This window comes from Protopterus annectens, chromosome 6.part0, assembly GCF_019279795.1.
Source record: "Protopterus annectens isolate FY-2018-M chromosome 6.part0, PAN1.0, whole genome shotgun sequence".
Lineage (NCBI taxonomy): Eukaryota > Metazoa > Chordata > Ceratodontiformes > Protopteridae > Protopterus > Protopterus annectens.
This window is the reverse complement of record NC_056737.1, coordinates 190297709-190325704: the sequence shown is the minus strand read 5'-3', so window position 1 is coordinate 190325704 and position 27996 is coordinate 190297709. Positions and strand designations below refer to the sequence as shown.

General features: G+C 40.4%; 1 protein-coding gene across 1 annotated transcript in view; it reads left to right on the top strand.

Annotated features, from left to right (window-relative positions):
• Window positions 1-27996, top strand: part of NEK9 (NIMA related kinase 9) — a 1697515-nt gene that overhangs the window by 327671 nt on the left and 1341848 nt on the right. The window contains exon 5 of the mRNA XM_044073912.1: window positions 27314-27419. Coding sequence (XP_043929847.1) covers window positions 27314-27419 — 106 coding nt within the window. The remainder of the gene's footprint in view (window positions 1-27313; window positions 27420-27996) is intronic.

The window sequence follows — 27996 nt, the reverse complement described above, 5'->3', positions numbered from 1 at the left end:
TTTGAGTTTGTCCATGTAGGACATGTGTTTAAGGCCTAGGATCCTCTTCGGGAGGTACCTTTGTGGCCTCTCCAACTGTTGGAGTTGTCTAGTGAGGTACATGCCAAATGGGGCATTATACTTTATGATTAGTCTAATGAGGGAAGAGTAGAGAGAAATGATGACCTCTTTCTTCCTGGATGCAAAACCCTTAGTAATTAGATGTGCCACATAGAAGGACTTTTCTGACCACAGTGGCAATGTGGTGGTCGAAGGAGAGGTTGCTGTCAACCTGTGTCCCCAGATCTCTTGTAACACCTTCAGTGTTCATTGGGCTACCATTGATGTGTTAATTAGTGGGAAATGAGTTTTTCCCAAAGGGGGTGGCTATGCATGGGGCATTATACTTTATGATTAGTCTAATGAGGGAAGAGTAGAGAGAAATGATGACCTCTTTCTTCCTGGATGCAAAACCCTTAGTAATTAGATGTGCCACATAGAAGGACTTTTCTGACCACAGTGGCAATGTGGTGGTCGAAGGAGAGGTTGCTGTCAACCTGTGTCCCCAGATCTCTTGTAACACCTTCAGTGTTCATTGGGCTACCATTGATGTGTTAATTAGTGGGAAATGAGTTTTTCCCAAAGGGGGTGGCTATGCATTTTTTGGCATTAAGCTTCAGGCCATGGTTTTGACACCAGTCATTGGTCTCAGTGAGGTCTTTTTTGTAGGATGTTTGCATCACTTGGGGAGCTAATAATGTCTCCCAGCTTGCAGTTTTCTGTGAATCTGGTCAGCCAGAGTCCTTCTGTGGTTGCCTGGATGTCTGAGAAGTAGATGCCAAGCAGGAGGAGACCCAGGGCCGATCCCTGTGGGACTCTACTTGTGGCTGGTCGGCAGTCTGACTTGGAGTCCACTACTTTCTCACTGTGGGTTCTATCTGTGTGCCAATTTGCAACCCACCTAACGATATGGAGGTTGATGCCTAGTTTGCTGAGTTTATCAATAATTCCTGAGTGAGGAATGATATCAAAGGCTTTGGCTAGATCGAGGTAGGCTGTATGAAATGCCTTTCCTTCATCCACTGCTCTGGTGACTGACTCAAAGAAGTCAACCAGGTTGAGCAGGCATGGTCTACCTTTCACAAAACCAATTTGCATGGGATCTAGAGTTTGGAGATTTCCTACATCCTTGTTAATGAGGTCCACGATGATCCGCTCCATAGCCTTACATATCAGACTTGTCAGGCTAATGGGGCAATAATTTCCAAGGTCTGTAGTTGGTCCTCCTTTATGGAGAGGGATGATTGTAGTATTGAACCATTCAAGAGGGACAAAGCCTGAGGTGAGGCTGTGAGTGAACAGAGCACACAGATGTGGTGCCAGTTCACTTTGTAATTCATGTTGAGCACAGCCAGGGATATTGTTGGGTCCCATGGAAACTGTGTTCTTGGCCTTAGACAATGCAGCTTTAACCTGTGCTGCAGTAATGTTGGGTTCCAAGCATTCTTCTGGTATTGAGATTGGTCTTTTACAGCGGGAGAGAGAGGTAAAGTTGAGACTGAATCTGTCGGCCAGTATGTTGGCAATATCTGTTGGCTCAATGTAGGAGGTACCATTGTGCAGTAAGTCAAAGCAAATCTGGGTATTGCCATGGAGATCCTTGATTTAACTATAGAAGGCTTTGTGGTTGTTTTTAGTGTCTGCCGCAATTCTGCCTTCATAGCTGGCTTTGAAGGTTTTGATGAGGGATCTCAACTTTTTGAGGTTAATAAGGGAATTTTTCCAGTCTTGTGACTTCACCTTTTTCTGCAACAGTCTCTTCCTTCTTTTGTAGAGTTTATTAATGGCAGGTGATCACCAGACTGGCTTCCCTTTTTTGGAGGAGAGCATCTTGGTTCTGTTGGGTGTGGCTAGTTCCATGCATTTATGTATGTGTTCGTACAGTGCATTGGTGTATGATTCGGCAGTCATGCATCTATTTTCCATTGGCATGGGTGCCGTGAAGTTAGCCACCTTTGTTTTTAGGAGTCCAAAGTCAGCTTTGGAGAAGTTTTTCATGGTGGATACCTTTGTGGGGGTGTGTGGGTGAGATGTGGATTTTCATGATGATTAGTTTGTGGTTGGATCTAACCAGGGAGGAATTGACTACTGGTGTAGAGCAACGGTTGCCCATGTTAGTAATAACCAGGTCAAGGATGTTGCTTCCTCTAGTGGGGGGTAAGAATGAGCTGGTCCAGGGCATTGGAAGTGATGAATTCCAGGAAGAGTTGGGCCAGTGCATTGGTGCATGAGTAGTTTTCCCAGCTGATGGAGGGGTAGTTGAAGTCGCCTTGTATGAGAGTGTTGGGTTGGATCTTAATAGTTTGCAGGGTGCTTAGAAATGTGGAGTGAGTCTTGGGACATGGTTGGGGACCTGTAGCAGGCTACGACCTGAATCGCCGTCTTACTCAGTGTTAGTTGTACCTGGAGTATCTCAGATGCATTATGCTGGACTACTAGTCTGGAGGTGTGCATATCCTTTATGAATATGGAGACACCACCACCTTTGGAGCTTCGGACCATGTTCTGGGGCCAAAAGGTGTGGAATGAGTTATAGCCTGGTAGAACGGGGTGCTTTCTGCTGCTTTAAACCAGGTCTCCGTTACAGCACAAATGTCGATGTTCTCCATTTTGAGGAATGCTTCAAGCGAGTGCATCTTGAGATTTAGACTTCTAGCGCTGAGCAGCATGACCCTCAGATTGCATTTATTTATAGCTGTTACGGTGGTAATTTGGTCTTTGGAACACCACCCAAAAAAGGTACTATAGGGGTGGCAAGAGCCTTAGCCAGTACCTGGAAACCCAGGGGTGACAGATGTAGGCCATCTCTGCAAAGTATCAAGGTCTGTCAGTCATGTCATCCCAAGCAGACATATACTGGATCCCCTTAGAATGACACCAGAAACTTAGTCAATTGTTGAAGTCAATCATTTTTTGTTTGTACTGTGGTATCATTTTGGGTGATGGTAGGATGCTGCTCAGGGCTAGGGTCATACCTGCCTGCGCCACATAATCCGAGAGCTCCAACATGTCGCTTTTCGTGTAGTTGGGAGGTGCATCTCAGGTCATTCACACTCACATGAACAATGACAGAGTCATACTTGTACTTGTTGTGGAGTGACCTGAGTGCATGTGTTATGTGTCGGATTATGTTATTCCTAAAGTCTGTACCACCCCCTTCTTCTGGTCTCATCACTTTTATAGTGTCATTATTTTTAATTTAATTCAATACATTTATGTCATCTTTACTTAAATTGGATCACACCTTATTTCTCTCACATTTTTTCCTTAGCTCTTTTTCAATGAATTGTTCAATTTTTTTTTTAGAAAAGATGTGGGAGATGCACACATTGTATACATATTAGTAATACCAGCCATACATATGTTCCCTGTAGGGACAGATTGATACAGGCTACGGTGTATATTAATTGTGAAAAGTAATGGGCTAGTACATTTGGCAACGTGTGGTAAATGTGGGGCATTTTATGTGGGTAAAACAGAAAGGGCCTTGAAAAAAAAGAATTTATGAACATTAGTATAGTATATCCACTTAAAATGCAGTGGTACAATGATAGCATTGTTACCTCACAGCAAGAGGTTCTCCCATTCGATTCTCGGCTTGGTTTGGGAGTGCCTTCTGTGTGGGGTCTGCATGTCCTCCCCGCGGTTGGGTAGCGTTCGAAAGACATGCGTGCGTAAATGGGCGTGCCTTCATTGAAGGTTGGACGTCGAGCTGGCACCTCAGCGTTTTGTAAAGAAATCTACTGCCAATCATTAGCGGACCTGAGTTCCGCTGTGGCGACCCCTTACCGGGCAAAAGCCAAAAGACAAACAACATTATAGTATCTTCTTCTTCTTCTTCTTTCGGCTTTTCCTGGTTAGGGGTCGCCACAGCGGATCACCTTGTCCGCACATTGAATGGCAGTGGAGTTTTACGGTGTCGAGTTGCCAGCCCGGCGCCCAACCTTCCACAGAAGGCACACTCACACGCACACCTAGGGCCAATTTAGAGTGTCCAATCCACCTGCAGCATGTCTTTGGGATGTGGGAGGAAACCGGAGCACCACAAACAACATTATAGTATATTCACTTCAAACCACAATAATGCCCGATATAAGCACACCTTACTTTGTAAGGACTGGAAGTTTTTGTTTGTTGTTTTGGAAATGGTACCTGTGAATTTTAGAAGCAGCCCATGGGAAGAAAAAATAGAATATAGAGGAAACATATATACAACAAATATAAAATAAAAAATAAAAGATAAAATCCAAAATATAAATGATGAAAAAGCAGGATCTTCCACAATAATTATTTCATCCAACCTCTAGTGCCTCGGCAGGGAGTAGCCTTCCAAGGAGAATACATACAAAGAAAATGCAGCACATATTTATACAATAGTATAAATCAATTAATCAGTAAATCAATCATTCAAACAATTCAATAATTAACCAATTAAAACATTTCAAATGCAAAATTCATATAAAAACTTTCCAATTGCATTCTTTGTTAATGCCCCTAGGAGCTAAAGTGCTATATTTCAATATAAAAATAGTTTTTTGTACAAAAGTTTTTTCTTTACATTAATATTATGCTGTATACTAGGAATATGTTCCAAAATTGTCCCTAATAAACCTTGTGGGTTACTATTATGATGTTTTTTTTTAAAATCCATTGCAAGTGGACTTTCTTTTTTCTCATTTCTGATGTCCCTGACATGTTCCTGCATCCTAATTTTAAATGCTCTTTTACTTTCACCCACATAAAACATTTCACATGGGCATTTTAATGCATACACAATACTTTCTGTATTGCATGAAAACTTTAGCATTAGGTTGAAAATGTATTCCATTAATACACTGAAATGTCCTGCTAATATACTGACATGTTATACATTTAAGACATGGATATGTATCCAAAAAACAGGATTATAACTTAAACCTATACTAGGTCTTATAAATCTAGCATGAACTAACATGTGCTTTATGTTTTTACCCCTTCTAAATGAAAAGTTTAAATTCTTATCAAGTATATCTACCAAATCCCTGTATTTAAACAAGGCAGTCCAATAGAATTTGATAGTTTGTTTTGCTTTTTTTGCCAACAAATCATAAGTCATAACTGCATATATTTTCCTTAAATTATCTAATTTTTATTTTATATTCTATTGATATTTATTATTATAGTCACTACTAGACTTACATATGATGCCTTTATTAACCTTATCTACGGAAAATAGCACTTCATCTGCACTATAACCACTTTTAATAAATAATTGTGATGTTTTCTGTAGTTCACTGTTTACTTCTTCAGTGTTATTACACAACCTCCTTACCCTAGTCAGTTCTCCATAGGGAAGAGATTTCAAAAGATGTAGGGGATGACAACTGGAAGCATCCAAAAAATGCAAACCATCCTCAATCCGATCTACTTTAGTGACGATTTTCCCCTTCTTACTTCCTTCTAGACTGATGTCCAGAAAATTCACTTTATTTCCCAACTGGAAACCATCAAATTTCAACATGAACCTATTTTTTTGAGGTCATCCAAAATGTTTATAACTTCATCTCTGCCCCCTTTACATATAAAAATTAAATAGTTAATATATCTATAATATTTGACCACATACTTTTTAAACAACTCCCATTTGATAAAGGAATTCAAGCTCAAAAAATCCCATCATAATATTGGCATACATGGGGGCAAATGCTGCCCTCATCGCTGTGCCCTTCAGTTGATGAAATATTTAATTATCAAATTCAAAATATGTGTCGGATTATGTTATTCCTAAAGACTGTTCCACCCCCTTTATCTGGTCGCATCACTTTTATATTGTCCTTATTTTCAATTTCATTCAATAAATTTATTTCATCTTTACTTAAATTGGATCACACCTTATTTCTCTCATTTTTTCCTTAGCTGCTTTTCAATGAATTGTTCAATTTTTTTTTTAAAAAAGATGTGGGAGATGCACACATTGTATACATATTAGTAATACCAGCCATACATATGTTCCCGGTAGGGACAGATTGATACAGGTTACGGAGTATAGTAATTGTGAAAAGTAATGGGCTAGTACATTTGGCAATGTGTGGTAAATGTGGGGCATTTTATTTGGGTAGAACAGAAAGGGCCCTGAAAAAAATAATTTATGAACATTATTATAGTATATCCACTTCAAACCACAATAATGCCCTATATAAGCACACTTTACTTTGTAAGGACTGGAAGTTTCTGTTTTTTGTTTTGGAAATGGTACCTGTGAATTTCAGGGGCAGCCCATGGGAAGAAAAAATAGAATATAGAGAAACATATTGGATTATGAACAGGTTTTTTTTTGCTATTTAAGCCACTAGATTTAGTAATGTAACATTTATTAAAGAGTAAAAACAATTTATTATGTGAAGTTTGTTTAGTGAGCCTTTGTCTTATGTTTCTCTTCTATTAACATATTGTCCTAGTCGAGTATGTTTTTAAGATAAGAATTTTAAGTAATGAGAACTAATGGGTAAAATGAGGGAGTAAATTGTTTTATTATTTTATTGATTTTTATATTTAAATGAATGGCAGATTGGATTAAAATCATTGTCTGAGGAAGTCTCAGTGGACCTGAGACGAAAAACGCAGTGATTAAAGGTAAGAATTTAATGCTTTATTTTTTTATTATTTTTTACAAGTGTTTATTGGTTTAGTACATTTTCGTCTGCGAATAAAGTTTTGGATACATACTCATCGTTGGTGCTCCGTTTCGTTGCCTCTGCAGTGTGGACTTTCAAGTTTGTTGTTGGCATGCTTTGTGCTCCTTGCAGTGGTGGTTTCCTTTCTGATTGGTTTTGAACCTTTTGACTATTAAGAAAAAGGCTCCCTGCTACACCCCAACCTGAGAACTCTAAGGCTGACAGCATGAATGGTGTAGCACTTATCCCTGTTAGGCATGTTTTCAGATGATCTTCTCAAAAGTAAGAATAGCCGGGAAACCAAACACAAGAACTCTTGCCTAGCTGAATGGAAAATATTGTCCCTCTGGTGCCTTAGCAAAGACCAGGACTCCAATGCAGCACATATATATATTCCTTGTATTAGCCTACCCGTCAGTCCTCAACAGAACAGGACCATCTTATGACTCTTTCAAAAGATACATGTATCAGTTATTTCTGTTTGCCTAGATTGGACCCCCAACACACACACACACACACACACACACACACTGTGTCCCTCTGCTGGGAGAATTTCAGAGTTAACTGTACTCGTGCACAAAGGAGCAAGGAACCTTTTTTTTCCCCACGAGGACAGGGATCATTTTACAAAATAATCCGTCTTTCATGCCTGCAGTAGTGACAGAAATAGACCTGATCCAGGCTATTCAGCTCCTGGTTTTCTTCAAACCTACACAGAACAAACAGAGAAAATTTTACACTTCCTGGATGGTGCATAGGCAGCTGAGGTTTTATTTTGACAGAAGTAAACTGACAGGAAAATCTGGCCAGTTTATCTCCTTTGTCAGAGCCATTGAGGGAAAGCCTGTGGAGAAGTAAACTCTATTGAAGTGGTTTGCACATTTGCTTCTGTTGATTTATTCAAGAAAAAAATGTCCTTGGGCATAGTAGAGTACATTCACTAAGGTCACTGCAGCCACCACTACTTTCTTCATAGTATTTAACAGTCAGTCTACCATGACAGCAGTTACTTGGTCATCAGTGGACACCTTTTCAAAGCGCTACAATCTAGGAATTGCTTCTAGGACTAAGGTGGCCTTTCTTTGATTTTACAAAATCTGCTGTATGCAGATTCCTCTTGGGGCCAGCTACCTCCAGGTCCATGAGATGTAGGTGCCTTCCTCAGAGGTTATATCTGCTGCAGTGAGCATTACAAAGAGCATGATAGTGAGTGGTGTTATGAACTTACTGTAATTGTAGATGTTTGAGTGTATTCCCGTTTTCCTTCCACCATCTCCTCTGTTTTTTTCTAGGGCATCTTGGGTTTGGGGCAGGTACCCTATTAGCTCTGGCTCCCATTTTCCCTATGTTTCCTCATCATGTTACTACCTCTTTTAAGTGGTAGTTTGGAGCATTGTGGTTACAATCTTTATCTCTGTGGATTACCCATGTAAGTCACCTTGTGTTCTAGCACATCTGCTAGTTTTGTAATCCAACCAGGGCACGAAAAAACTGAATGTGACACCTGCCGATATCCCTCTTATAACATAGACATCTGGTGCAAGGGAGTCTGCTGGAACCAGCTGGGAGAAGATATGGAATTTTTGAAGTGGAGCCCAGCTGTTGGCCTTCTGCAGGCAGAAATTCACAAAGCTTGTTACTGCAGCGATGGATGTACTAGAACATTTATAAGCGTGTTAAGTTCCTAACACAGTTGAGCTTTGTTGTTTGTTTCTGGAACCAAATCTAAGCAAGTCAGCGTTTTTACCACCATCACAGGCTCATTGTTTAGTAAAGTGCATTAACTGGCTGCTTCTCCACAACAGTTCTCTTGTTAATGACTCTTTAACAGCTACTGGTAAGAACCCTGTTTTATTATTTCATCCTTCATGCAACAGTTGCTGTTTTTCAAATTCAGATGCTTAACCCTATCTCTGTGTTGTATGCCTACTTTGTTTGCTTGCATCTGTTACATCAACTATCTATCTTCTAAGCATCAAACTGCATTTGCTTTTAAAATTGAAATCAAAGTGCATGGCCTTTGCAGATATATATTTGCAGTCTTCTCTTTTCATGTTTTGCTAATTAGTGCAGAAATATGTTTTCTTTATAGCATAAAAAACTGCATTTGGCTTTTAGAGCAGGTATAGGAAATCCAGTGCAGGTGTATAGCTTTAGAGTATAATTGTATTTACAGTTGTACTTGTGCTTCTACTGTCTTCCTGTTTTTCTATATATTTAATTACATTAATAAAATATATGTGCATATTAAATACAGTCTGGTAGAGGATTTGCTTATTAACTTTTGTTTTATTCTGATAGCTGTGAATCCAGTTGTGCTTTGTTTCTTGATGTTTGTTCAGATTAGCATTTTGTCCCAGCTGATTGAACTTTCATGACTTCTAATAATTGCACCGTAGAGTTCATTTAACATTAATACTTTATCTGCCTGGTTGTTATTTAAGCAGAATGTTTACTTACTCTTTGCAGTCTGTTCTTGCACCATTTTTTCATTGTTGTGTTATATGTCCACCCCATCCACCCAACCTCAAAACAAAACCGTAATAGTTCTCACAAATCCTGAATAAGCTACAGATCTACTTTAATATGTAAACAGATCCATTTAGCCAAGTTAAGGTGATGTTCTCAGAAAGGTTAGCATAATAGGTTTTACATTTTAACAGAATGCATCTCATGCTGAACTTTGTTACACTTGTGCTCTACTGCCATCTTCTGGTAATGTGCCAGTGCTGCAGTTTGTGCCATTGAACAGTAATAGGCTATGTATCATCTGCAGTCTACTTTGAGTCTGTATTTATTTCTCTGAGTATCTTGTATGCAGCTTTATTCCAGTGTTGTTCGCTGTTTAATATGCATGCCATTGAAAAGGTAACTACAACTGTACACTTTGTGTTATTTAAATTGGCAAAAAGCAATTCTAAAATGGGATTCCTAAAACCAGTATGCATCTTGCAATTTTCTAAGAACCCTACTTTATCACATGCTGGTATGCATTTGTGGGGCTGTTAAACTTCTCTCACCTTTAACAATGTAAACATCTCAGGTACATCTACTTATATAGACCCAAGTAATCGCCTGATAACATCTACACCCTATATTCTTAGGTGCATTGTTCTTCTTCTTCTTTTGTCACATTACCCAGTGTTTTATTTTTGTTAATCATGTTCTGAAATGCTTACTTTAGGTATGTTTGAACTGTACAGCATACCTCTGTAATATTTTATTAATTTGTCTTCTTATTTATAAATCAGGCCACTCCCGTTTCATCTACCCAAATAAAGCTGTTTTTTCTATTATTACAATTTCTTATGCTTCATTGTCCATGCTTAGCTTAATCTTTAAAGAGTGCTGGGTCATGATTCACTCCATCCACTTCAACAGTAGGACTACTCAGCTACAAGTAGCAATTGCTTGGCACCTTTACTACTCTTGCAAGCTGTAAAACTCCTCCTGTAGCTTCCATAGTGCACCATACCTTTCCTTCTATCTCAGTCTCTACTGCTGCTGCATTTGTCGTACCTTTGAGAGGCGTTTCTAGGCTTGATTGCTAGTAATTTTGGTGTGAATGTTTTGGAAAAGTAGCTCATAAGTTTATTTGAGTGAGCTGTAGTTCAGAGCTTTCCATTTTTTATGGTCTTCCAACCGTTGTTTGGTCAGGTATTAATGTTTTTAGTTATTCATTCCTGTGCTCCTTATTGCCATATTACTTTGATTGCTAGTCTTTTTGGGGGGAAAGCTTGAATTCTAGTTATCATAGTGGTCTGCATACTTTTTGTCTGGTCATCAAATTATTTTTTAAACACCTTTATTGAATTATAATTTGTAATGTTGGCAAAATTGCATTTATATAAAAGAAATCAAACCATATTACTATGTTTACAGTTACAAACATTATATGTCACACACATTCTTCTGTACAATATAAAATAAAATCTAATATTACTTAAGTTGGCCATTTCCTGCCTTGCATTAAACCTCATTCCTCCTCCAAAACATTATTCTGCATGTATTGTTCCCACAACTTCCATTTTTCAATTTGCTCCTATTCTTTTCTAAAGCTCTCATTTCCAGTTCTTTTATCTCTGTTACAATATTCACTACTTCAAATGCATTTCTGTTACACTTTCATTTCAGTTTTGTAGTAATTGTTTTTTGGCAGCCACCAAAATTAAACAACTAGACCTTACAATGTCTAGACAGTTCAGATGCTGTACCCCAGCTCAAAATGTATTTCCTTAGTTACACACATTTGCTCATCCAATTTGTCTGACAGAGTACTGTGTAGGAAATTTTTTAAGTCTGCCTACTCATTGCACTCCAAAAACATGTGTTCCTAGTTACTTCTTTCTTCCCCATCACACCTCCAGCATTTGCCATCTAACTGAGGAAAAATTCTTTGGAGTCTGCTTGGGGTATACAAATTCAAAACTTCCAAGCAAAGATCCTAAATCTTGTAGCCTGTGTTGTAACCATACATTTGTACTCCCATTGTTTTTGTGAGTTGCTTATCCAGTCTGTCATCCTAATCTTTTTAAACTCTTCATATTGCTTCCTATAGTTATTGTGCAGTATTTTATATGCCTTACTAATTATCCCTTTTTAACAGCAGTTTCTATTTTAGTTTCAGCTAAAAATTCTGCCAGAGCAGGTCTTTCACTTAAGATTCCTCTATTACTTTCTCTTTGCCTTCCCTATCAGGGATTTTATATTATAGCAGTAACCCACGCCTGGGTGTGTGTAATGCTGGATTTACCCATGGTTGATGTGGTTTGGTCATAAGGGTGAAGCCCGAGTAACCAAACAAAGCCAACTGTGGGTAAATCCAGCATTACCCACACCCAGAAGTGGGTTATTGCTATTATACAATGACATTATTTAAGAAAAAAAATAATTACTTTTCTTAAATAATGGCATTGTATAATGCCTCCTTGCTGCCCTTCCGCAGCTGTCTGGTATTCTGCGGCAGTTTTGATGTACTGCGCATGTGTATGCCTATGCCTACGCAGTACATCAGAGCTGTGGGCAAAAGCAACGGAGAAAGCAAGATCTCCGTTGCTTTTTACAAACTGTCTCGCTATGTTAAAGGAGTTTAACATAGCGAGACAGCTTTAAAAAAAGCAACCGAGAATCTCCGTTGCTTTTTCTAAAGCTGTCTTGCTATGTTAAACTCGTTTAGCATAGCGAGACAGTGTGAAGCAACGGAGATCTTGCATTTTCTGTTGCTGTAAAAAAAGAGTTATGGTAATGGAAAACGTCCGGTCGATCGGACCTTTTTCCATTACTATAACTCTGATTTACAACGTACATGCTGACCAATCAGCGTGCACGTTTTTGAATATTAATGGGGGGTCATTGTATAATAGACTATAGACAATCTCTAGCCTGCAGCTCAAATGTCTTCTTTTCATTCTGTACCTTTACCCTTTCTCATTATTTGCTCCCAGTACCTTGGCTCTTCTGCCAGTTTCTTCCAGTACATTCCAGCCCCCTCTTGCCTCTTCTCTATACCCCTAATTGCAGTCATTCATATCAGCAGAATCTTCTTTCATGATTCCTATGTTGGCCTAGTTCTTGGAATATTTTCTGCTACTTTATGAATATGTTATTCTATATGACTGTTGTTGTTATTCCACTATCTCCTTATTTCATTTCTTGAATCCCCCCTCCCCCCCACACACACACTTCATCATCCTGATTTTCCACTTTGAATTATAGCTGGTCATCTATTGTTGATTTGTTTTGGAAATATCCTTTTCTGTCATGTGACACTATTTCCTATTATAAGTGCCCCAAGTGTGGGTACAGGATTTCCACTCAGGACCCATGGTTAATGCTTGATATTCCTGGGGTGGAAGATATTGATGTAAAATGATTAACGTGTGAAAAATTTGGCTCCAAGACAGTACAAGAAAGACATACAGATGTAGTAACTTGACCTTGAATGGGTTACCACTCTGCATCTAAACACAGGAAGGAGAAAAAGAAGCATGAGGATCAGTGGGGCGGTGGGATTAAAGATTTTGTTAGGTATTCCCAGTCTGTGTCAAAATTGCCACTGGTGGAGGTTTCTTCTGTCATGGACTCTTTCCTTCACAGTTCCTCAGGATCAGTCCATTTCATCTGCCATTTGACACTTAGGGTCATGAAGCGTTAAAAGATTCTGTTTCAGAAAAAGTGGTCAGAAGTTTTTTATCCAAAAAAAAAGTTATCTAGACATTTTTGATTCAAGACCTTAGTCTTTCATATCCATTTATTCATACAGGTCTTTCCATAATTCCTTAATCCTCAATTCTTGTTGATTGGAAGAAGGTGATGAGAGCTCTTGTTAAGGTGCAGATTGAGATAGATGCTGTTGTCACCCCCCCCGTTAACCAGGGTGGCAAGAGAAGACACCATTTTCCCCACTTTTTATGCTGTGTCCTTGGGCTGTGTCCCAGCACAAGGTGTTTAGGAATTGAGTGTTCTGTTGTCAACATTGATGCCATCCCTTGCATTGGTGATGATGACTACTTCTGTATTGGTAACCTTGGCATTGAGCCTTTCAGTTTCTTAGTTTATTAGAGCTTTGGGAACTCTTGTTGGTAGTTTGGCAGTAGTTTTGACCCTGATACACATGGGGGGGGGCCTTGTTGGTGTTAATCTTGTTAGGATTCAACTCCTGTGCTCTGAAGCCTTCTTAGACCTTAACATCAGCATTAGTCCCTTGATCTGGTGTGGATCCTTTAATGCTGAGCTCATTGATGCTGACATCAGGGAGTCTGCTGACCTCCTCAGTATTGAATGTTTCACTGTCAGTAATCCAAGAGCTGGATGTAGTACAGAGGCAAACTCAAAAGCTAGTTGATATCCCCTTGGAGTACACATTTTCATTGACTTGACCACTGGATAGCCCGCTGCTCCCACTTTGCTACCTTATTTCTTTTATCTTCTCTCCGGATAAAAGAAAGACTGGATTGGAAAGCCTCTGCAGTGACAGATCAGTAGTATCTGGAGCAGATTCCCCGTCCTCACTCTTTGACAAATCCCCGTCCCCTGGTGATCCCAGGAAGAATCCCAGAATACTGAATTAAAAGGAGACTTCCACTATGTCCCCCATGATGACACCACACTTGAGGAAATTTTACAGTTAATAAGACAGTTGACCTTTCTTCAGATATGGGGATTTTGTGGAGGCTTTTTGCTCCGCCTCATTGACTTCATGGGTCATTCTTCCTCTAGACCACATGGTTTTGGTCATGCAGGACATTTGGCAAGAGCCAGATGTCGTGGAATGTATTCCATTGAGGTCAGACAAGATCCTGCACTCCCCACAAAATCCTGTGAATTAGTGGATAAGGTCCATTTAGCTGACTGCATTTTAGTAGCTGGATCCCCTCAGGAAAGAATCTTTTAAAGATAGCCTAGCAGTACATTGCTCTGGCAAGGCATGTTGGGTGGTGGATCACTTCACAAAATGGGAATATACGTAAGGTACCTTTTCTATCAGAGCTCTGATTTACCTAATGCTCATGACCTGGTTTCACTTCATCTGGTCCAAAAAAGAAAAGAAAAATCATAGAGTTACTGACCTAGCTAACCCATGAGAACCTACATTGAAAACTAGTTTTCCAGGCGATTATTTTAGCTAACATACATACAGAACACCTCCATGAGACTGCTAATTAATGCAGTTCATATAGCAGCCAAGTCAGCTCAGGCAGACATTGCCAAACTAGAGGTAGTAAGCCCCTTAACAAAAATTGCCCTTCATGAGGTCCCATCAGACCAGAGATAATCCAGTATTTTAATCAAGATTCTTTTTAGTTTCCAAGAAGCTGAAGGATCTCAGATCTGAATTAGTTCTGAGGAGGTCAAATCAGTATATTAAAAAAAAAGAAAAAAAGAAAAAAAATTAAATGTCACAGTGTGGTCAGTCCACTCATGTTTGCAAGAGGGAGACTGGATGTGGTCTTTGGCACTGTAGGATGCCTGTTTGCATTTCAAGACAGCCAAGGCATTCTAAGTGACTCCTGTGCAACATGGTTGAGGCCAGTCAGTGACAATTCACTCCCAGCATGTTTGCCAAACAAGCAGGTTGAAGGTACTTGAATTTTCTGTTTCTCAGACAACTGGCATTGTTAGCCCCAACAAGGGAGACACTAATCAAACAATGATGACTTGCTGCAATTGTTCAGGTCCTTGAGGATTTCAGAGAACACTAAATCCCAGCTGAAGCTATCTCAAGCACAGACATTTGTTAAATGTCATTTGGATATGAGGACCTGTGTAGTTGGTCTTTCTCCAGACAGAATTTCCCAGTTCAATCCACAATTCTTGATTTTCTGTCCATCCTCAAGCTGATCTGTCTCCATGCTGTGCATCTGATAGCAACAGCTGTTTTCTTAATCCACTTTGTGAGATGCAGAATTAGGGTAATTCAGTGAATGTCTAATGACATTAGAGCTCTAATTCTTTTTTCCCTTCCAGTTCCATTATCAAAGGTTTGCCATCAACATCTACAGTGGCGGCTTCACCAGCAGTGTCTTTCATAGAACTTGCTCTTTATCCTTCACTCTGCCATCATGTCCATCAAAACAGAGGAATGTGTTGTGATCACAATAGATGTATATACCCCGAGATGTAGAAGCGTTGTTTAGGCAGACAGTACGTGGGGACCCAGTCGATGCAAGAGGCCTCCCTGCAAATCAGCATCCTGGAGATATTCAGCTTTTGCAAGCTTTACAGGACTCTCTTCCCATGAATGAGATTTCCATTTACTCTGACAATATAACACTGATCTAGTACATCAGCTTGCAAGAGGGAACCCGCTGCTACCCTCTGTATTGGGAGGCAGCAGTGCTGTGGAAAAAGGCCATGTTGATACACTACTTTCTGACAGCACTGCATATTAACATTCATACTAGCTGTCTAGCAGAGAAGTTCAGATGATGCTTATCGATGCCTCACAAGTGGTGCCTCATACTGTCAGTCAGCAGTGAATGCTCTGTTCTGCTACTGGAGAGGGCCTTGCTGTTTGCATCCCTGACCAATGCCAAGTGCAGCATTGGTTATCCGTAATAGCCCAGGATGCTTTGACCCAGCAGTAACTCCAGAGTTGTCTTTGTGCTTCTTCCCATCTGTGCTTAGAACAGTATTCTTGCAGAATGCACAGGACCAAGGTTGTCCTTCTAACTTATTCTGGTGCACTGAAGTTTAATACCTCCTGCTATGGCCGTCAAAAGATGAAAAATGACCAAGACGCCATTTATGAATTCAGTTCTTTTGATGTTTGGTGAATACGTCACTCAGCTGTACCTCTCTGTGACTTTTTGTGGTAACTTTGATTTTTCCTGGCTTGTCCAGAGTCTGTCAGGCTGTCCAACTAATTTCTGCTTTTCTAAAGGTAGACAGAGGAACCCACTTTCAAAACTGTTCTTATCCAAATGATTAACTTGTTTTTGCTGCAACAAAAAGGACATCCCTCTCTCAAGTGCTTGTGAAGGGTCTTGCTTGTTTTTGTATTTATCTTGTGGAATGTTCTGGTAAGTAATACATATGCTAGTCACAAACTGTAAACAGTGACTAAGAATGAAAAAGAAATGGCCACACAAACAGGTGATATAGTTTAAGCTTTCTTCCACTTTTATTACTCGTGGACTTCTTCAGAAAAACCAGGACGCCTCCCTACGTCCTGGTTTTATGACAAATACACAGGAAGTGATGTTAAAATCATTGACATCATGTTTTACATTCAAAAATAAAAACAACACATTATTTGCGTTTCAATCATGTAACGCTAAGACCTAAACTCATATTATTCCAACACATTCTTGCTAAAAAGAGTAATGCCTTGAAAAAGGCATACTAAAAAATCATTTTGAACAGTTTATTACAATTGTTTGAATTTCTATAGTGTGTTTTATATTGATCTATAGAAATTGGTGACTAAAATTTTACTAGTATAGATGACAAATCACATTTCTATAGTGCCTTATTACTTGAATATGATGGATCGCATTCCTATAACACTGATAATAGTGACTAACTTAGATCTATCTAATGTCTAACTAATATCCCTCTTAAATTACCATGTACTGTACATGTAGTTTTGGTAGAGCAGGACATCAGTTAAAATGAACACTATACATCCACCTGAACATGGTGATTGTTCAGTGGTCAGTTATTTCACTTAGTTGGATGACCATACGTCCATTTCCCAGTACATGGTAATTTAAGAGGGATATTAGTTAGACATTAGATAGATCTAAGTTAGTCACTATTATCAGTGTTATAGGAATGCGATCCATCATATTCAAGTAATAAGGCACTATAGAAATGTGATTTGTCATCTATACTAGTAAAATTTTAGTCACCAATTTCTATAGATCAATATAAAACACACTATAGAAATTCAAACAATTGTAATAAACTGTTCAAAATGATTTTTTAGTATGCCTTTTTCAAGGCATTACTCTTTTTAGCAAGAATGTGTTGGAATAATATGAGTTTAGGTCTTAGCGTTACATGATTGAAATGCAAATAATGTGTTGTTTTTATTTTTGAATGTAAAACATGATGTCAATGATTTTAACATCACTTCCTGTGTATTTGTCATAAAACCAGGACGTAGGGAGGCGTCCTGGTTTTTCTGAAGAAGTCCACGAGTAATAAAAGTGGAAGAAAGCTTAAACTATATCACCTGTTTGTGTGGCCATTTCTTTTTCATTCTTAGTCACTGTTTACAGTTTGTGACTAGTTTTTGTTCGGGTTGCCGAAGTTTTCTAATACATATGCTACTAACACATGGTTCATGGTACTTACTCTTTTGAGGCATTAATTTTGAGACCCGACTTCAGAGTCTGTGATGTCCTTTTGTAGGATTGTCTTTCTGGAGAGCTCCTAATGTGTGGCATTGTCCTACTTCATACTTTTTTTTGGGGGGGGGATTCTCTTCTATTTACAGTTTTATTACATGTGACTTTGTATTTATTGCAAAAAATATGCTTTAGAAGCCTTCTGAAAGAAAGGTAGTACAGGTGTATGGGCAAAGGCTATATCAGTAGATCCTTCAAGATGTTCCTGAAATAGATGCGCTTTATGTACACTATCCATTTTCCCTTTTAAGTCGAGGCCAGATGATTTCTTCCATATGACTCCACTAATTTCCTCCATTGTTAATCACGTTGGACCTTATAGGACTGGGGGTGGGGGTGTCATGGGTCCTAATAGTAGATCTGGTGTTGTCAATCTTCACATAATTCTTGACTGTGGGCTCTGTTCCGAACCAAGTCTGCCATTATTCCAGTTTGTGCCTTCCAAAACTCTTGAGCTAAGCTCTGCCCATAATGCTCTTCCTCAAATCACCTCTGATCTCATTTGTCTCTTCATAGTGCCAGACGCCTTCTTTCTGGGCTCTCAAGTGAAAGCTATTTTTCAAGTACACTGTAAGTTACGTTACACTCTTCTAATTTTTTCTTCTGATTATTATCCCTTATATCTGTACTACCCGCTCTTCCCTTTGATACTTTAGCTTGTGTGTGTGTGTATGTGTGTGTTTTCCTTTTCTACCATTTGGTAGTTTTTTCTCAAGTACCATCATTGGTACTTTTCTCCCCTTTACCTTCAGGTATTCCTGAATACCATAGCTGGTATTTCTCTCTGCTTGCTTAGGTAAAAAAAAAAAAAGAAGCCTTTTCTTGTCTCACTTGCTAGTACAACTGTTTGTGTGAGTGTGTGTGTATTGTGGCCCGTGTCTTTTAGTAATGGCTGACAAACCCTCCAAAGGCACTTCTGTGTTCAAGAGGTGTCAAAAATGTGACAGGAAGATGCCAAACCCAGATGGACACGCACTTTGTGTATATTGTCTTGGTGTGGTCCATATACAAGAGGGCTGTGCTATCTGTCTAAACTTTAGCCAGAGGACTTTCATCAAACGTAAAAATAAACTAGTTTTGAAAGGCTTGCCTAAGTCAGACTTTGATGAGGCCTTATCTGGTTCAAAAACTGAAGCCAGTTCTTCTGCGTCTTCTTCCTCGTCCAAACCTAAGAAAAGAAGTCAAGTCAGTTGTGAAACCTTCATTGGAACTGCCAACTAAAATGGTCAAGTCTCCCATGGTGCTGACAACTTCTTTGGAACCGGTGGGCCAAACTGTTCAGTCCTCAGTGCTAGCAGTGCCTCTTTCTGCACTGACTTCTTCAGTGCCAATGCCAACTAGAGATACTACTGTTCCAACCAATTGTCCGGAACCCAAGGATCCTTCGCTCCTGTACGTACCACATACCAAATATTCTTCATCAGTGGATCCCTTTGTGGATTGCCCTCCCACTCCTTTTTTGGAGACACTACTCCAAAATTTCCATCAGCTTCCTTAGTTCAATCCATCAAGAGTTTATCCGAATCTGACATTGAGACTGGTGGATCAGCTCCTTACGGCAAGAGGATTAATCCCTTCTTCTGTTCCAAGCAGTGTTAGCTCTGGAATCTTACCATCTTCCACATCAATGATTATTCCTCCTTCGACTCCACCTGAGTTTTCAGAGCCCTTGATACCAGCTTTCCTGGCTTCAACTACTTCGGTGCTGGTTAGAGCCTCTACTCCAGCACAGATAGCTACCCTGAGTTCTTAGGGTCTCTCGGCCCCTGAGACCTCCTGGAGTCAGGGCTTCATTGTCTGTTTTGAGGGGCAGGGTTCAACTTTGAAGGTTTCAGAGCCGTCCATGCCCCTTGGTGCATCGGCATATGTAAGCTCGACACTGGCTTTGGCATTGGAGATGGCTTCCATGGAGCGAGGTGGAACCATGGTTCTGAAGGAGTCTGTTTCAGTTTTGGGTTCCCATCCCTCTACTGGGGAAGGGGGTGGCTGCCTTCCAGGCCATGGTGCCCACGACTGGAGCTTCCTCCAGTGTCTTCCCTGGGACAGAGGGCACAAAAGTCTCAGGATCAAACCAGATTGGTTTTGTCATCTTCGGATACCTCTCTGGAGCACGCCACAGAAGAGGTACCTTCAAAGAGATGGGCAAGAGGAACCACTTGGACTCTCCTGAAGAGCCCTTCACAGAAGATACTGATTTCAGTGAGGGGGAACGTTTCCCTAAGTCAGCCCCTGAAGAGGATTCCTTTGGTGACATCCTAGAAATTCTTAAACAGAGGGGTGGCGGGACTACCCTCCAGCCTTCCTCGGAGGAATCTGTACACTTGGAGATTTTTGTGCCCAACTCTCTACCGCTTGGATTTCTCCACCCGGTGACGATCTTATTAAGCTGATCACTCAGTGGGCTTGGAAGTTAGCTGACTGTATTGAGCCGATCCCAAGGAAACCTGACCGTATTCTCTCTGCCCCTCAGGATCAACAGCACTGGGACAAAGGAACCACTGTGCATGCCATGGTGGTAGCGGCAGCCACCAAGAGGGAACTTGCTGACGAAAGTCCTACTATTCATCTTCCTAACAAAGAGTTGAGGACAATGGATAGATTTGGGAAGCACGTGTATGCTTCAGTGACCTTCGCTTTCAGGTGCTTGAATTATATGGCATACTTTACCAGTCTTCAAGGAGATCTGATTAAAGAGCTATCAGATACTCTTGCGGGAGCATTAGCTGAAGGAGTTTGGGACAAAGTGATGTCTCAGCTCGCCACCCTAGAATCTATCTCCAAATCGTCCATGAGGCTAATGGCTCATGCTGCCAAAGAGAGACAAGAGCAGTGGGTTCAGGCATAGCCATCAGGAGAAGCACCTGGGTGCGCGCGCTTATATGATTTTGGGGAGCCATTTAAGTCTTCTTTCATCAACACTCTTTTTGACAGAACTTCCCTATTTGGCTCCAAGGTTAAAGAGACTAGGCAGATGTGAGAAAGATGGAAAGACCCTTTCTGCTGTGGGCTTGCGGTTTTCCACTCCTCGGCGGCCTTATTCCAGGAACCAGAGAAGTGGGAGGCTATAGTTCAAAAAGTCCCAAGGACCATCCAGGACTCACTTGGCAGTGACTTCCCCCGGGGCACACGCCACTCAAGAGGCAGAAATAGCCCACAAAATCAAGGTTCCAGGGACTCTGTCCCTGATAACTCCTATCAGCACTCCTGAAAGGAGGCCTGATTGTCTTCCTCTTGAGGCAGTCAGGGAAAGATTATCCCTGCACCAATCTGGCTATCTAATGATAACCGACAAATGGGTGCTGAGTATTATAACCAGAAGTTACAACATCCCCTTTTTCGAAGAACCAAAAAGCTAAAAACAATCCCAGACGTTCCACCCAGTCACAGGGATGCAGCAGTTTTAGAAATTCAAAACCTACTCGACAAGAGTCATCCAAGCAGTCCCACCAAACCAGAGAGGATCCGGGGTTTAGTCAATATTCTTTTTAGTGTCAAAGAAAACAGAAGACTGGAGGCCAATTTTGGATCTCAGTCAGTTGAACAAATCTGCTCAGCAAACCAAATTCTGGATGGTCTTGGTTCAGTCTCAACTTTGTTCTTAGAAAAAGACCATGGGATGTGCTCAGTAGATCTTCAGGATGCGTATTACCGTATAAAAATGGACAAATGGTCCATAAGATACCTGCGCTTCAAGCTGGGAGGCAGTCACTATCAGTTCAGGGCCCTGCCCTTTGCTTTCACCACAGCCCCAAGGGTGTTCAAATGCATAGCTGTGGTTGCAGCTCACCTCAGACTGCTAGGATTCTGAGTGTTTCCTTATCTAGACGACTAGATCCTTTACACTTCCACCAGGTGTCAAATTGTAAAAGCATGAGATTATACCCTTCACCTTTGCACGGACTTAGGAATCACTATAAACCATGAAAAATACCATTTAGAACCTTCCCAACAACTGGAATTCATTGGGGCTATGTTTGACACAGTCACCAGCATTATATCTCTTCCCCTAGGAAGACTTCAGAGGATCAGATCACAAGTCAGTCAGATCATTCGCAGCAAGAAAGTAATAGCGAGACTCATTCTACAGACTCTAGGGTCAGTGGCAGCCTCTATCACTCTAGTTCCCCTGGCCAGAAATTCCATGCGAATTCTTCAGTGGCTTTTGACCGCCCAATGGTCCTTATTGAATCAAACAATGTCCCATCTGATTGTGATCACCTCTCGATGCAAGGAAGACCTAAGTTGGTGGCATCACTCTAACAAAATATTGTCGGGCCGTCTCTGTCCCTCCTCAACCCCAAGCCATAGCGAAAAATGATGCTTCCCAGATTGGGGGGGGGGGGGGGCGCATTATCTGGGAAAGACCGTCCCAAAGCACTTGGTCCCAGCTGGAGGCCAATTTGCATATCAATGTTCTAGAGACGATGGCAGTGCTCTTAACATTGCAGACATTTCAAGATACCCTCCCCTTGAGAACAATTGCAGTTCAAACGCACAATATGCGGTAATCTGGTACAACAACAAGCAAGGGAGAACCAGATCTTTACCCTCTTTGTCAACAAGCGCTCAGAGTTTGGCAATTTCTTCTGATCTCTTTTTGGTGGTGGCAACGCACATTCTGTAGAGCTCCAATGTGATTGCAGACAAGCTGATCAGATCCTTCCTCGTGCTTCACAAGTAATCATCACAATCCAGTAGTAGAGGATGAGATATTCCATTTTTGCTTTGACCTCTTCACCTTCCCTCTGAACAAGTGCAGCAGTTACTTTGCCCTTATACCCCCACCGGGGAGTCACCCAGGGAGACTCTCCTGCACAATTGACCCCCTGGTCTATTGTATGCCTTCCAGCTGGTTCTCCTAATATGTCGGTTTCTAAAGAAAGCTAACAGGTCGAAGAACAGTATAATCCTCATTTCCCCATTCTGGCCTCGGCATGTCTGGTTTCCCTTCTTTTGGCCTCATCTACTTCAGAAACTCTGGATACTGAACCCAGCTCCAGACCTATTGTCCCACCTAGAGGGACTGGTTCATCCAAATCTGCAACATCTCAAGCTCATTGCATTGGCCTCTCCAGTTCTCATGATCGCCAGGCATCTTTCTCTCAATTCACCGGTCCAATGCATCATTCTGGCCCATCACAAATTATTAACAAGAAAAATATGCCATTACAAGTGGCTAAAGTTTACTAAATGTTTTTTTCACTTGAACATTTCACTTGACTATTCACAGTATAAATAATAAAATCCCCAACCTGCATGCTCTCTTAGCAGTTTATTCCCCAGACATAATGTGTCTTACAGAAACCTGGCTTAAACCTGCTACTGCCGATAATGAGGTATTATCCCTGGGCTACAACATACACAGATTAGACCGAACAGCTGAGAAGGGAGGTGGGATAGCAGTTATTTACAAAAATACATTGTGTTAATAGAGATCCAGTTCAACTGCCCTCATTTAATAACGAAGAAATCCTCATTACCAAACTGCAAATTAACAGTAATAAAAGTATAAATATTGTCTGTGTCTACATTCCCCCAGGCAATAAAATAAGCACTCTGGAAGATATCCTCCAATGGTTATCCACTACCTACCCCCAAGAAACCATTGTTGGTGACTTTAACACCGACTGGTGCACCTGCTCAGCTGAATCCCCTGTCACCCATATAAATCTATTTGGGCTCACACAAGTAATAACCTTTCCCACTAGGATTAGTAAACCCACAAACAGGATAAGTATCTTAGATTGGATACTTATCAATAGCCACCCAAACTTGTATACAGCTAGGACTCTCCCCGATGACCTAAGTGATCATTCATTAACTTATATTATTAAGCATAAGGCAGAAACCCACCACAAGACTACGTACAAAACAATCATAAAATAATAAAAACTTCAATCCTACTAACTTCCTAAATGAACTTAAATCGGTCAACTGGTTAATCCAAAAAATCTACCACTAGATGAAGCCGTAACTTTCTTTAACAATAAATTCCTGAGCATCCTTGAATCCCATGCTCCTGCACATGCTATAAAGACTAAATCTAATACTGTTCCATGGATCACAAAGGAAACTAAGATAAAAATCAAACTTAGAAATATAGCCTGGACCAAATGGCGAACAACTAAAGCTCCCCTCGACCAAGTGAGATATCATCAACTTAGAAATGATACAAAAAACTCATTTTTCTAGACAAAAAAAACACTACTACCAGAACCTCCAATTTAAACACCAAAACAATCCCCAAAAGTTTTGGGCAGGAATTAACTGATTTCTTCATCCAGGACAATCTACTCCCCCAGCCCCAACAAACTACACCCATAAATCCCCAGAAACTGTTGCCACTGCCTTTAATAACTTTTTCATTGAAACAATTCAGTCCTTAGCTAACCAACTTACTCCATCCCACTCTAACTCTACCACTAACACACCCACTTCTCATCCCCCCTTTAACTTCCAACCTGTCTCTTCCACTTTTATCCGATCCCTTATCAAAAAACTAAAACCAACCACCCTTTCTGCTGACCTCCTTCCTGCAGAGTACCTACAAAAAGCTGCCAACGCCATAGCATTCCTCATCTCTATCCTAATCAATAGAACACTAACTGATGGAACGGTCTCCTCAATCTGGAAAATATCCCATGTTATCCCACTCCACAAAGGTGGAAGTTCAACAGTACTTTCCAACTACAGACCCATTGCCATTCTCTCACTACTAGCCAAATTAACGGAGAAGTGCATTCATAAGCAGCTTATGGACTATCTCATTCAGAACGGTCTGCTTGCCAACTCTCAGCATGGCTTTAAGCCACATCACAGCACCACCTCCACCCCCTTTTCTTTTACAAATATCATATTTCAAAATAGGAAGAACAACTAGCTATCTTCATCCCTATTTCTAAACCTGGCGAAGGCCTTTGATATGGTCAACCACAAATTACTCATCCATTACCTAAAATCCATCTCCCTAACCATGCTAGTTAGTAGTTCCTGTCCTATCCTGTATGAATGGCAGAAAACAGGCTGTATTATGGCAGGGCAAACTGTCCACCCTGCTGCTAGGTCCTCTACTCTTTTCTGTCTTGGTCAACAATCTTCATACTGCCATCCCTGATGCAACCTGCATTCAATATGCAGATGATTCTACCCTGATCTGTACGGCCTCGTTCCCTTTAGACCTGCAAACCTTAACACAAAACACATTTAACACAGTTGAAAATTAGCTCTCTAAACTGCTCCTCTTTACCCCCACCAGTAGATCTACCTAATTTTCCTTTTCCATAACATCCAACAACAGTACCTCTATCTCTCCAGAGGACCATACTAAGCTTTTAGGAGTAATAGTGGGCAATAATCTCAAATTTGATCTGTACATCAATAAAACTATAAAAACCATTAATAAGCTCGACTCATTATATAGAAGCAAACCTTTTCTAACTCCATTAGCCAGGACTGCAATTGCCCGTTCACACCTACTCTCTACCCTTCTATATGCCTCCCCCATACTCTCCAATTTGAGCAAAACTGAACTTAGTGAGCTCTCTCACAACCATATTGCCAGATTTGCCATAGGCTTAACATATAGGACACATCACTATCAAAACCTCAGTCTTCTCGGGTGGCTAGAACTGCTTAGCCTACTTCTCGGGTGGCTAGAACTGCCTAGCCTACTTCTCGGGTGGCTAGAACTGCCTAGCCTACTTTTGTTCAATCAGCTTATAGTAGCACACAAAATTCTGTACCACCCTGAAAATACTCCGGCACTCAAAAATATCATAAAGCCATACAGTAATTCAAGGCAACTACAATCATCCAATAAACTGTTGGTCCAAACCCACAAACACATTAACTCAGCCAGCGACTCCCTGTTTGCCAATGTCGTTGGTAAAACTTGGAATTCACTTCCATCTAACCTTACCCTTGAACCTTCTTTAAGTCGCTTCAAAAAAAAGCCTCAAACAGTATTTTAAAGAGCACTGGCTTTGTTCCTGTACTAACCCTGATTAATCACTACTTATTCAATGCCTTATTTAAACTAATATTGTACTCATCTCGTGCTCTTAATAGCTTGCTGCAACCTGTTGTTTTTGTATACTGTTACACACTGTGTATATTGTGAGTACCTACTAGAGGGCTTTGTAAATATGTTTGACTCATATCTGTTATGTCCTGTCTGTGTTAACTGGAGCTTTTCTCCGCGGGCCTCCGCTGAAAATGGACATATATCCAGTCAGACTATCCCGGTCAACAAATGCAAAATAAAATAAATAATAAATACATGGCCACTAGACTACAGTCTTGAGCACCTATTGATAAAATTCTACATTTTTTGGCTTCACTCTTTGAGGCAGGCAGTTCAGCTTCCACCATTCTTGTGCACCTTACTGTGATTTCTAACTTCTATGTTGGTTAAAACTTCTAGTCCCTTATGTCACATAAACTTTGAAAAACCTTTTTAAAAGGAACCTTAATGCTCAGACCTCCATTCAAGGAACCCTCTGCACCATGCAATTTGAATCTAGTACTCCAGTCACTTGTTTGTCAACCCTTTGAGCCTTCAGCAACTTGGGACATAAAATTCTTGTCCTGGAAAACCTTATTTTTGCCAGCTATTACTTCTGTCAGAAGAATATCTGAAATACTTTATCCTGCAAAACCCCTTTACCTCATCTTCATAAGGACAGGGTCTCCCTTCGGACTAACCCCTCTCCTTACCAGAGGTTTTCCAGTAAAGAGGAGTACTGTCTGCACTTGCTAGATGTACACAGGCAATTGTGTTTTTATCTTCAAGGAACAAAGGAAATCAGAAAGTCTGACAGCTGTTTATTTTCTTTTCTTCAGCCAATGTAGGATGTCCAGTATCTAAGGTTACAAAATGGCTTGGAGACTGTTTCACCTTTGTTTATAACAGGAAGTGACTCCACCCACCAAGACCTGTTAGAGCTCATTCAACTAGAGCAATAGCAGCATCTGCAGTTTTTCATGCCAGAGCTTCTTTAGATGATATTTGTGCTGTGGCGACATGGGCTTCTCCTCATACCTTTATTATGCATTACAAACTGGACTTGGTCTCTAGGGGATGTGCATCATTCGGCTCAATGGTGCTCAGGAATATTCTTCCATGAGACCTCCCAAGATTCAGGCAGCTTGGGACTCTGTCCCACAGTCAAGGATTACGCGAAGATTGACAACATCAGTTAAAGAAGTTATGTCTTACCATAACATTCCATCTGTGTTGTCGATCTTCACTAATCCTTGACATTCCTTCCCTCCTTCCCCCTGTCCTAATACTCTTGGTGGATAGAATCTCTCCAAAGATTGGCTGTGCTAATACTATTGGTGGATAGAATCTCTCCAAAGATTGGCTTTCAGTGTAAAGTCTCAGATAAGGCCTTTGATCTGTTGTTATTGTCTGTCTCTATTGTTTGTAAACTTGATCTGAGATGATTTCGGGAGGAGCATTATGGGTAGAGCTTAGCTCAGGGGGTTTGGAAGGCGCAAGCTGGAATAACAGCTGAGTCAGTTCTGATGCTTGGAACCGGGCCCACAGTCAAGGATTAATGAAGATCGACAGCACAGACAGAACATTATGGTAAGACATAACTTTTTTACCTCATGCAAAAATTTGTTTTGAATGTCTGCTTATGTATTGCAATATCTCTGTAGACTTATGGCTGAGTGTAGGTCAAAGTTTGGAACAAGGTAAAGAGGCAAATTGATTGAATGGGGTAAAACATTTAATTTACTACATGCATTTTTGTTTTTCAGAGATATAAAGAGTCTCAATATTTTCTTGACTAAGGCAGACCTAATCAAGCTTGGAGACTATGGCTTATCGAAGCAACTAAATTCTCAGTACTCCATGGCTGAGACGGTGAGTATGTCACTTGTCTTTGATGTGAGACACTGGGTGATACTTGAGCTTACAGCAAACTTAAATACTTTACCCTGAGTAGGTTTCAGATAGACTTGCTAAACTGAAACTGTTCCATTATTACTGCTGTGATATTAAATTCATGAGAAGAATTAATTGAAGATGATTTAATGACATATGTTTATTGATAACATATTTATTGAGGTTTTACAGAGAGGTTAGAACACTTGATTTTTTCCTCCTTTTTTAGCTGTGTGACAGAAGTGTTCATCATTTGACTGAAAGTGTATATAAAAGAATTTTAGAAGACCCTGTGTGCATGACTGTATGTAGTAGGTTTAAATGTTTGGGAGAGGACACCCAGACATTGTCGACAAGTGCTGTGTACTATCCTTTCAAAAATTATTTTGCACATTAAAAAAATATGAGTCACATTTATAAAACATGACTTGGCAAGTAAAAGGTGGCTAGGACACTAAAAAGGAAGGTGAGTACGTAAGTAAAACAATTTTTGTTCTTAGTATTTCTATAAAACATTTTGTGATATAAACTGCATATTGTATATAGTAAAGAAGTT